At 44.6% G+C, this 12,112-nt stretch overlaps 1 protein-coding gene and 1 long non-coding RNA gene across 7 annotated transcripts in view; one reads left to right on the plus strand and one right to left on the minus strand.

Annotated features, from left to right (window-relative positions):
- ELN (elastin) overlaps nt 1-12,112 on the minus strand; it is a 121,797-nt gene that overhangs the window by 68,083 nt on the left and 41,602 nt on the right. For all 6 annotated transcript variants that reach the window (XM_081942412.1, XM_081942411.1, XM_081942410.1 and 3 more), the window contains exon 2: nt 841-888. In XM_081942412.1, the coding sequence (XP_081798538.1) occupies nt 841-888 (48 nt within the window). The remainder of the gene's footprint in view (nt 1-840; nt 889-12,112) is intronic.
- LOC309386721 overlaps nt 1-12,112 on the plus strand; it is a 346,606-nt gene that overhangs the window by 33,657 nt on the left and 300,837 nt on the right. The gene's annotated exons all lie outside the window — the stretch shown is intronic.

Below are 12,112 nucleotides of genomic sequence, written 5' to 3' on the forward strand. Positions count from 1 at the left end.
ATGGGCCTGTTTTAGCAAAAAATGGGCCATTTTTTGCTCATTTTTGCCATCCCCCCAAGAGCACTCTACAAGCCTTCTAAATGATACTCATGCCCTTTTTTGAAAAAGAAACGGGCCTGTTTTCGTGAAAAATGGGCCGTTTTTGGGAGGTCTGCAGAATGCAAAAACTTTTTTTTTTAAATTGCCTCTTCAAAATCATGGTGCATCTTATACTCCTATATATTTTATACTCCGAAAAATACGGTAGTTGTGTTATTCATGTTATAGGTATAAAGCACTCACGCAAATTAACATATTCCCCAATTCACAGGGAATTAAAAACTCCAAATATTCCATTTCACCTCACAACAAATAATGTCATTGTGCAGAATGAATTAGGCAAATGAATAAATAATGGTCTTCTTCCCTGGCTGCTTCTTTTCTAGCTCAACCTTTGAGTTTGATTGAAATTGGTATTGTGAGCAGGCACTCACAGTGCATCACCAATGTTGCACAATCATGGCATGAAGTTCCCCCTGCACATATGTGCTAATTGTTCCTGACTCTAGTGAGTGGTGCTCATCTCCGTTTCAAAGCCAAAGAGCCAGCACTATCTGAAGATGTCTTAGTGGTCATGTGGTGAGTATGACTTAATGTTGAAGGCACACACAGCGCTGTTACCTTCCCACCAAAGGTGATCCCTATTTTTCAACTTGCATTTTTACATACTTTCGAACTGCTAGGTTGGCAGAAGCTGGGACAAGTAACGGGAGCTCACTCCATTACGTGGCGGTAAGGATTCAAACTGCCGAACTGCTGACCTTTCTGATGGAGAAGCTCAGCATCTTAGCTAATTCTTACCTGGGTAGTACCCTGCTCCTGGAACTCCTGCTCCAGCACCTGGAACCCCTATCAATAAAATAAGAGAGAGATAAAAGTTGGACTACATGGAAAGCATGGATGGAACCCAGTCTAGTCATGTTTTAATTTCACCTCTGTGGCCAACCAAAAGATTAAGCAGTTTTGAGATAAAGCCTCATGTCAGCCTCTGTTTCGCTATTTGCTTTCGGCTGCCATTGAGACCGGGAGGGGGGGGTGGTATTTGGGAGGGGAAGTTTAAGTACAGGAGAGATTGTAAAACGGGAGTTTTGGGCTCACGGTCTATTGCACATGTTGGAGATTAGTGCTTGGTGTCGGTCAAGGCCAACCGTCCTGCATACCAACCTGATGATGCTCCTTGAAGATGGAACTCACATGACACCTAAGGGATTTGCAGATTGGACACTGGGATGAGGGCTACCATGAGGAGGGGTTTGGTCACCTATTGATATGTATGATTTCACGCGTTTTTGCCTCAGATCTTGCTTTGCTTAGCTGCTATCTTTTCATAACTAGTAAAAGTACTCTTAATTCTGCAAAATGGAGTTAAGTGGTTTCTTTCTTGGTTGCTGAGGGAGGCCAGCTTGACACTGCCTCCCTTCCCTGTTCCTGCCTGTTGTTTTTCCCCTGCCTCTTCCTTGTTCACGGAGGCGGTAAAAAGTCAAGACAGCGATTACAACCAAAGTACCAGAAGCCAAGATGCTGGCCACAACCACTCAGTTGAAGTCTGCTCTTTTTACATCTGTTGTGATGTACCATCTACGTTTTCCTGGGTGCACCCAGCCTCATAAGCTAAATGAATGGGTTTGATTGATTCACTCAGCATGCTAAACCACTAAACAGAGCAAAACAATAACAATCTTTATTTCGTTGTATGTTGTATCCTGAGTGTCACCTGTACGGAAAATGAGCAGCTATATACATTTGACAAGTAAATAAAACACCCGAATCAAAACAAAAATGAAGTAAGTCTTATAAATGCCATTAGATTATTAACTTAAACTCTTGTGCAAACATAACTAGTAAGTTCAATAGGATTACGACAAATATTTTATAAACACACACACACACACACACACACACACTGCATGTAATCTCATCCTTTATTTAAAACTAATATAAAACCGTTACCAAAGTCACCTGCATAATGATAGAAATGCAGATGGCATACAGTAAATGCAGTTTGAATTTCAGGACTTGTAAATGAATGCTTATTTAAACATACATCCAAATACATATATATGAATCCAGCAGTTGTCCCATTATTCAACTCCAGGACTAGCATTAGTTAAAACACAGAATAATAGAGTTGGAAGGGACCTTGGAAGTCTTCTAGTCCAACCCCCTGCTCAAGCACGAGACCCTATCAGACAAATGGCTTTCCAGTTTCTCTTTGAAAGCCTCCAGTGACAGCACACCCTCAACTTCTGAAGGCAAGCTATTCCATTGGCTGTTCCTTCCAATTAAAGCTTTAACTCCTTCTAGCCACCTGTGCACATTGCATGGCAGAACCTTATGCAACCCATGCTTGTTGCCACATGTTCTTCAGCCCCTCCTTCCTCTTGCTGACACTGTGCCCTTATGGCTTCTTTCCCCCTTAAATAAACACTTGTGTTTGTGTTTCAATGCAGCATATTTTGCCTTGGGATTCAAACAATGGGCCAGCCTCTTTCAGCCAAGAGAATGCTGCAATGGCAGAAGCAGCTTTTATGGCCAAAGAACAATTAGTGTGTGTTTAGATGTGCAGGCACGCATTAGAACTACCACACTCAGGCTGCAGATATTCAGGTGACCACTAGATGTAACAAACAGATGCTCTAATTCTTTTTAGCACCCCATTTACTGGGACTTTTAAAAGTTTCCAGTCCAATTTCAGTAGCCTTTGCGCGCGCACACACACACACAGGGATGTAGATTTTATGGGGAAGGGAAAAAATAAAAGGAAGACTCAGCAGAACATGTAATTATCGATAGGAACTGGATTGACTGAAGGCAGGGTTTTTATTTGACTCAGCATTACACAACTCCAGGCCCAGAATATTTTCCTGGTGCCCAACCCAGCTTCAACATATATGAAATAAATATATAATTCCAAGCATACGCAGAGTGCATTTGTCTTCTAAGCATAAACCAAGAGGCATGCATCAAATTCTAAATGTAACTTGCAGAGCCACTGGCACTTCACAGTCTGTCAATGAGAAAAGCCAATTTCTGGAACTGCTGAAGCAGACTAGGGGAAGATGTTTCTAGGGTTGGAAACACATCTGAATGCAGCCAAAGAATAACATCCTTGTGTCAGTAATAGGACAGGGCTAGCAAGGCGTAGAAAGCTTATGCAGAGAATCCCAAAGGTGCTTTTTAAAAAGGCAACTAGATTTTGTTTTTCCTTGAAGATGTTTTGCTTCTCATGCAAGAAACCTCTTCAGTTTTGACTGAAGAATTTTGACTGGATAGATAAAAAAGTTTTTTGAATGAGAAGCAAAACATCTTTAAGGAACAACGAAGTCCAGTTGCCATTTGAAAAAGCACCTTTGGGACAACCATGAGCTTGGTGACCAAGAATCTCCATCGACACTTACACAGAGAAATTGTCCTGACACCCCACAGGGACAAAAAAGGTAGGCATTTCTCACATCAAAGAATGCTCCATATTTGCCATCACAGTGATCTCCCTCTGCAGAATGGAGTGGAGTGGAATAGAATAGAATAGAATAGAATAGAATAGAATAGAATAGAATAGAATAAACATAGTTGGAAAGGACCTTGAAGGTCTTCTAGTCCAATCCTCTGCTTAGGCAGGAAACCCATTTCAGACAAATGGGTGCACACTCACATTTTCGGTTCTGGGCGAACCAGTTGTTACAGTATGTGATGCCCACCTCTGGTTACCCAACTCTTCTTAAAAACTTCTAGGGTTGGAGCATTTACAACTTTTGGAGGCAAGTTGTTCCACTGATTGTTCTAAATTTCTCCTTACTTCTAAGTTGCTTCTCTCCTTGATTAGTTTCCACCCATTGCTTCTTGTCCTGCCCTCAGGTGCTTTGGAGAATAGCTTGACTCTCTCTTCTTTGTGGCAGCCTCTGAGATATCGGAACACTGCTATCATGTCACCGCTAGTCCTCCTTTTCGTCAAACTAGACTTATATTACATGTTGCTAGAAAGCCTCCTCCATTGGACACAGAAGACATTTATTTACTTAGTCTGTCCTGGAAAGAGTATCAGTCAACTGAAGCTAACAGTTATAGAGCAACAATTGCTGGGAACATTTAAAAAAAATAATCTAATCCAGATCTAGTTACTTACAGCACAGCAATGACTCAGCCACATTTGCTCTCTTGATAAGTGGTTATGGCAGCTTTCCTCAAACCTGCCATCCTCCCGCTGTCTTGGATTACGAGACACACTACTTCCAACTATCTTGGCCAATGGCTGGGTTGATAGGACCTACAATCCAGCACATCTGGAGAATGTCAGGATGGGAAAGACTGGCTTCTAGGCTGAGATTGAGGGACAAGAAAGGAAACTATCACAGTGCACTAACATTTAGCATCTACTGTGTTTTCCCGAAAGTAAGACAGGGTCTTATTTTCTTTTGACCCTTGAAATAAGCATTTGGCCTTATTTTCGGGGAGGTCTTATTATTTTTGAGGTGCAGGAGGCAGCGAGCATGGTCACCTCATGGCTGCTGCTGTGTTGCAATATTTTTGGGGAGGGCTTATTTTTGGGTGAGGGTTTATTTTAGCATGTGCACTCAAAAGCCCGATTGGGCTTATTATCCGGGGAGGTCTTATTTTGGGGGAAACAGGGTACACTTTTGCATTGAAAGCTTGGAAGACAAGCTGAATAGCCTCACAGAACAAAACAGGAACTGTGCTTTATCCAGGGCAGTTGGAGAAATTAGATTGTAGGCAGCTCCTGCAGAGGTTGAAATTGGATGTCCATTCGTCAAAAAACCCCAGTAACTGGATATCAGCACCATACTAAAACCATGTTATGTTAAACCATAATTAAACTACAATTGTTTGAGTTTGCACACCATCCTGAAGTTGATTCTTTTTTTAACCGCAGTAACCCAGCCTACTTGTTTAGCCTAACCCAAACAAACCTTTGAGCTATGGTGCTGGAGAAGACTCCTGCGAGTCCCTTGGACTGCAAGGTGATCAAACTGGTCAGTCCAAGAGGAGATCAACCCTGACTGCTCTTTAGAAGGCCAGATCCTGCAGATGAAACTCAAATACTTTGGCCACCTAATGAGAAGGAAGGACTCCCTGGAGAAGAGCCTGATGCTGGGAAAGATTGAGGGCAAAAGAAGAAGGGGACGACAGAGAATGAGGTGGCTGGATGGAGTCTCCGAAGCAGTAGGCGTGAGCTTAAATGGACTGCAGAGGATGGTAGAGGACAGGAAGGTCTGGAGGAACGTTGTCCGTCCATGGGGTCACGATGGGTCGGGCACGACTTTGCAACTAACAACAACAACAAACCTAGCAACTTAGCATGTTGTAGAAATGTGTTCAAAGAGAAATCCTAGGGTTGGCTTACATTCAGTTCTCTTCTCAGGAACTGGACAAAATGTTATATATTTTTTTAAAAGCCAATGATTTAGCAATCTCAAAGGAGTCCAAATTCATGAGACAAAGTTCAATACACAACACACCCTCTGAATATTTAACAAAAAAAGCACCCTCTTCCTGACTGCCCTTACTCTACAAATTGACCTCCTTCAATCTAGGCCTCTGCAAGTCTATTAAATTACAATGTCCATGATCCTTACCTAAGACTCTGCTGAGCGGCTGGCAGCAAATCAATCAGAGGTGTTATGGTTTAACATATGTGGAAGGCCACCGATTGAAGAGAGCTATTTTGCAGTTCAAACGTATTTGGCGGCAAATATTTACTATCCGGATAAACAGTGAGAAGAGTGGAAGAGGACTTGACATCTGCATCTTGTGCATGCTCATTAACAGATGTGCAGGATGTACATGTCATCCCATCCCAGCAATTTAAGGTCAAGAAAATAAGATTTGAGATGGCTGATGAAGCATCTTGACTGTGGGGCATTAGCTTAGCAATGCATATTTTGTTTGTTTAAAGCTCTCCCCAACAACTCTCTTAACTGAGAGCAGCGCAAGTGCTGTAGGATCAACCATGATAAAATAGATTGCTTCTTATCTGGAGATAAAAGGATCTTTTTTTTCTCCCCCAGGCAACTCGTTACTTTGCACCCAATTCCGGTGAGGCACCTGCTTCCAGCTGCCTATCTTTGCCACATTCTTTCCTGAGCCAAATGCATGCACTGTGCACATTCAAGACTGGACCAAGGGATACATGCCCAGCACTCTCACAGCTTGGGGGAAAGCCAAATGATGACAGAAGTTGCCATAACATCACAGAAACACTTCAGATCAGTGTTTCTCAACCCTCAGCAACTTTAAGATGTTTGGACTTCTACTCCCAGAATTCCCCAGCCAGCCATGGAAGTTGAAGAAACAACTGCTCCAGATAGTTACATCCAGGAACTTTACTGGATTTCTGGAGGAAGGGAGGGAAGGGGAGGAAGGGAGGAGAGGGAGGGAAGAAGGAAGGAAGGGGAGGAAGGAAAGAAGGAAGGAAGGAAGGAAGGAGAGGGACGAGAGGAGAGAAGAAAGGAAGGAGAGGGAGGAGAAGGAAGGAAGGAGAGGAAGGAAGGACAGGGAGGAAGGAAAGAAGGGAGGGAGGGAGGAGAGGAAGGGAGGGAGAAGAGGGAGGAGAGGAAGGAAGAAGAGGAAGGAGAGGGAGGAAGGAAGGAAGGAAGGAAGGAAGGGGAGGAAGGAAGGGGAGGAAGGAAGGAAGGAGAGGGATGAGAGGAAAGGAGAGGGGGAGAAGGAAGGAGGAGGAGAGGAAGGAAGGACAGGGAGGAAGGGAAGAAGGAAAGAAGGGAGGGAGAGAGGAAAGGAAGGGAGGGAGGAGAGGAGAGGAAGGAAGAAGAGGAAGGAGAGGAAGGGAGGGAGGGAGGAAGGAATTGTGACCATTGCTGTTACTGTTCTGTATTGGGGATGCAAAGAGGGATCTGAAAGCTTAGATTGGGGGGGGGGGGGGAGAAAGAGTCTTACAGGTTCTTAGAAAAACTGGGCAACGAGGACACCAAAATAAAAGAAACCACAAAGGCAATGCAGTGAGTGAAGTAAGTTAAAAGTGATGTGCTCCCCAGAATGCATAGGGAACCCCACTATTCCACCCAACAATGTTCCCTTCTCTACATTCACTGTGCTCCATTTCCTGCAAGTACCGGGGGTTTCAATCGACCCTTAAGGCAGTTTGTGGCTTGTTCGTTTTTTTAACCAGCCCAAACTCTTCTGTCTCTGTGGCTTCAAAATATCACCAATGCTCCAGCTGTGAAAAGTTTCCCCTGAGCAGCAGGAGCAGGTCTGGGATTGCTATCTGACAAGCAAGGACTTAAACCAGAAAAGTGCACCCCCCCCCCCCAGCCTCTTTCTATCTGCAGAGAATTGCCCACTGATCGAAAACGTTGTGCCTGCCACCTGTTTTCCAGCTGTTTCCCCTTTCCCCCCCCTGCTTGAGTTATGTGTGAGAACAAGGCCGGATTAAATATTACCACCTGAAAAGAAAGCTAGGGCCAAACCTTTGGAGAAAGCTTTTTCTTCCCCTTTAAGCAAGCTGGAAGACAATGAAAGGAAGAGACAGCTGATCCCCAGATCAGAAAAAAACGGTCCAGTTGGTATTTTTCAACCAGCTTAGCTTCCTCCCAAGAGGGACTTAAAACTGGTTTAAACTCCAGCATTCCAGCTTAATTAGTTGATGGACGGCAGCCAAAGTTAAGTCAACACAAGGCAGAAAACCCCCAGACAAATGAGCCAGAGCAGACTGAAAAACCAACTGGATGGTTAGTGGAAGCAGATTGAGAAATACAATGAAAAATAAGGAATGATATAATAAACACAGACACAATGCAGAGGGTGGGAGGGGCAGAAGAGACAAGAGATCATGGACTCCCAGGGCAGGGCTGGAAGATTGTCCAAACTGATCCCTTGTAAAACCAGATATATAAACTTTCATAAGCCAAACCAACATTAGCTATGAAAAGAAAGGAAACTACTAAGCAGCTGTGTTTCCAAGAGCAGCCAAAAACCGAGAAGTCCACGAACAATATAGAATTAAGATACTTAAACAATACTAATTTACTTTATTTCTCTGGCCAAGTGTGGTTAGACACACAAGGAATTTTGTCTCCGGCACAGAAGCACTCCGTGTACTTTCAAAACAACAGAATACAATAATCATATTTGATAAACCACCCGGAGTCATTCCATAGTGAGATGGGCAGCCTATACATTTAATAAATATTGTCTGGGTTCATACGATATCCTAAATCTGATCCTAGATTAAGAAAATACAATTGTTGTGTTAAAATAATATGTGCCTAAAACAAGGATCAGCAACATGTGGCTCTTTCATTCCCCTGCTGCAGCTCCCTGTCACTGGTTGACTCCATAATTCAGGGGTGTCCAAACTTGGGAACTTTAAGACTTGTGGACTTCAACTCCCAGAATTCCCCAGCCAGCATGGCTGGCTGGGGAATTCTGGGAGTTGAAATCCACAAGTCTTAAAGTTCCCAAGTTTGGACACCCCTGCCATAATTGATAGGGCTTTTGGTTAGGACAGATAGAGGAAAAAGGACGCTGCACTAGGAGGGGACTCTATGGTGGGGAAACCGGACTTCCGGTCAGCTCTACAATTGAACGGAGTCTTCTGCTTAGGACCTTTGTGGCTCTTTGAGTGTTTAAAGTTGCCGACCCCTAGCCTGAATAAACCAACTCAAAGGATGATCTGGTTCAGACAATATACTAAGATGAAAGGTGGGTTTTCACAGCATGCTACCTTGCAATTTATCGAACATGTACGGATTCAGCTAATACATTTGTCAAGATAGTTTCCCTATACACTGCACAAAAGATATTCAAACATATACACCGAAGGTTCTGTAGGGCAATGTTTAGTTTAGTTTTAAGTTATTTGGACTCCAAGTCCCAGAATCCCTCAGAATGTCCCCCCCCCGCGCGCGTGCCCCCATTTACCAGAGAAACACCCCTGTAGAGCAATACTAAAATGCAGACAAAGCAACAGCAATAACTCATCAAAGTTATGAATCTGTCATTCCCTTGGCTCCCCCTCCCTCTCTGGGGTTTTAGCAGACTGAAGGAAAGGATGGGCTCAGGCTGTTTGGCTCAGAAAATATGCTGTCTTTTTAAACAGGGTTAAGCATTCGGAGATAGAGACAGCAGGAGACGAGGCTGCATCATATGTTTGAGTATGCCTTGAATCTTCCTTTTATTTCATTTATTATTATTTTTTGGCCAAGGAAGGAAAGCTTTTAAAAAGGCTTATGTTAGGGTTCTAAATACCATGCAGAAATAAATCATTGTCCAAGGCAAAACATCCTTAATGGTGCAATTTATTCCACAGGCATGTTAGTACAGCTATGGAAATTTCAACTCTGAATTACATCCTGTAAGTTCACCCAGTTTAAAGTTCATGATCTCTCCCCACACCCACAAATCCATCACATGTTCCAATCATCATCTTCCACCCTGGCATGTACACCCATCTTCTTCCGGCCAGGTGTCGATGTGCGGAGACAAAAGATGACCTTGGCTTCTACAAAAGAATGTCAACAATCCATTCTACAATCCTACTCCTTTCTATTCCCCCCTCCCAACTACTACACTATTGAAACAGCATAGAAAATTATTAAAAAGTGTGGCAGGCCAAAGATCCTAAAAAGAATCTAATTACAGGCCTGACAGGCGGCCTCTCCTCAAAAGAAAAACGTTTCCTGCAAAGAGAATAACATAAAAGTTAACATAACAAAATTAACCACCTCTTCTCCACCCAGGGGAACCCCTTGACTTCTCGGAAAACTTCCCATTGAATTGCTTTACTAACTTCTCCACTTTTAGGTTCCCACTGTTCACCCAATTAGCTTCAGACCAAGGGTAACCCTTCCAATGCACTAAGTACTGTAAGGAACCCCTATTCAGCCTGAAATCTACAATTTTTTCCACCTCAGATTGTGTTTCCCCTTCCATCACTAAAGGAGGAGATTGAGCTTGGGTGAATGCTCTTCTGTTAGACCCAATTACTGGTTTCAACAAGCTACAATGAAATTCTGGGTCAATTTCCCCTAGACTTCTGGGTAGACTGAGTTGAACTGTAACTGAGTTAACTATCTTCACTATTGGGAATGGACCTAGAAATTTTGGACCCAATTCCTTGCTAAGCATTTCTAATCTTATGTATTTGGTAGATACAAAAACATTGTCCCCCACACGGTAGGGGTTTAGGAGTGAGCGACGTTGATCATCTTGCTTCTGGTAGGCTTCTGCCGCAACTGCTAGAGCCTTCTTCATATTCTCCCATCCTTTCTTTAGCATGTCCATCCATTCACTCAAAGACATGAAAGAAGGAGGTTCTCTAGGCAATTCAGGCATGGCAATAACTTCCATGCCACTGGTAATCTGGAAACCCGATAATCCTCTGCTGCTGTGGACCGCATCGTTGTACGCCACTTCGGCGAAGGGTAGCAAGTCCGACCAGTTGTCTCGCTGATAGTCCACAAAACACCGGATGTATTGTTCCACCACCGCATTGGCTCCCTCTGCTGCGCCGTTCATGCTGGGCTGAACCTCTGAGCTCAGTTCTTGTGTGGACCCAATGGATCTCAGGATCTCTCTCCAGAACTTGGCTGTGAACTGGACTCCACGGTCTGAAATGATCTTCTTGGGTACTCCATGCAGGCGATAAATGTGTTTCACAAACATTTTCGCTATTTCGTTTGCGGATGGCAATCCTGAGCAAGCAATGAAGTGTGCCTGCTTAGAAAACAAATCAATAACAGTCCAAATTACTTTATGCCCACTGCTGTCTGGGAGTTCCATGATGAAGTCCATTGCGACCTCTTCCCATGGCCGTTTCGGGCTCTCTGCTGCAGGTGCTGTAGGTTCTGGGCTCTTGGATCCAATCATCCACGGTTGGCCTTGTTCCTCCTCCGAGACCTCCCCCTTGGTAGGACTCTTCGTCACCTGAAGTTGAGGATCCTCTTCCCGAGGTCGATTGGGCATTTCCCCCTCCGAGGCCTCCCCCTTAGTTGGACTCTTTGTCATCTTAAGTTGGGGATCCTCCTCCGGAGATTGTTTGCCCTTTTCCTCTTCTGAGACCTCCCCCTTGGTAGGACACTTCGTCACTTTAAATTGGGGATCCTCTTCCAGAGGCTGTTGGCCCAGATGACTTTTCTGTGCAGGCATCTGGGGCCCTCTCTTAACCACCGTGGCAATTGGTACACACTTTTGTTCTTCGGCAATTCCCTCCTCCGAGGCCTCCCCCTTGGTAGGACTCTTTGTCACCTTAAGCTGGGGATCCTCTTCCAGAGGTCGTTTGCCCATATGACTTTTCTGTGCTGGCAGCTGGGGCCCTCTCTTTACCACCATGGCGACTGGTACACACATTTGTTCTTCGGCAATTCCCTCCTCCGAGGCCTCCCCCTTGGTAGGACTCTTCGTCACCATAAGTTGGGGATCCTCTTCCAGAGGTCGTTTAAGCTTTTCCCCCTCCGAGGCCTCCCCCTTAGTTGGACTCTTTGTCACCTTAAGTTGGGGATCCTCCTCCGGAGAATGTCTGCCCTTTTCCTCTTCCGAGGCCTCCCCCTTGGTAGGACACTTCCTCACCTTAAGTTGGGGATCCTCTTCCAGAGGTTGTTGGCCCAGATGACTCTTCTGTGGTGGCATCTGGGACCCTCTCTTTACCGCCGTGGTGGTTGGTGTGCACGTTTGTGGCATTGGGGCTGGAGCCAAGCACTCTGATGCTCTGTGGCCAAGTTGACAACAATGGTGGCATTTAATTGGGCCCCACGAGGAATGGAACCTAGTTACATCTCTAAACTCAGGAACTGTTTCATCACACTGCCTTGCTCTCCAACTTGCAGCTGCCCCCTTGGTAAACCCTTCTTCCATGGTGGAGATTGCTTCTCTGTAGGAAGGTGGAGTAAGAACCTTTTGGGGCATTGCAGATGCACCTTGTCCCGCTTCCCATCTTGCAGGCCTGGTTTTGGTAATCCCTTCTTCCATGTTGGTGATTGCTACTCTGTAGGAAGGTGGGGTAAGAACCACTTGGGGCCTTGCAGGTGCACATTTTCCCGCCATCCACAATGCAGGCCTCTGTTTGGTAATCCCATCTTCCATGGAGATTTCTTCTCTGTAGGAA

This window comes from Natrix helvetica, assembly GCF_964273705.1.
Source record: "Natrix helvetica genome assembly, chromosome: 2".
Taxonomy (NCBI): Eukaryota; Metazoa; Chordata; class Lepidosauria; order Squamata; family Natricidae; genus Natrix; species Natrix helvetica.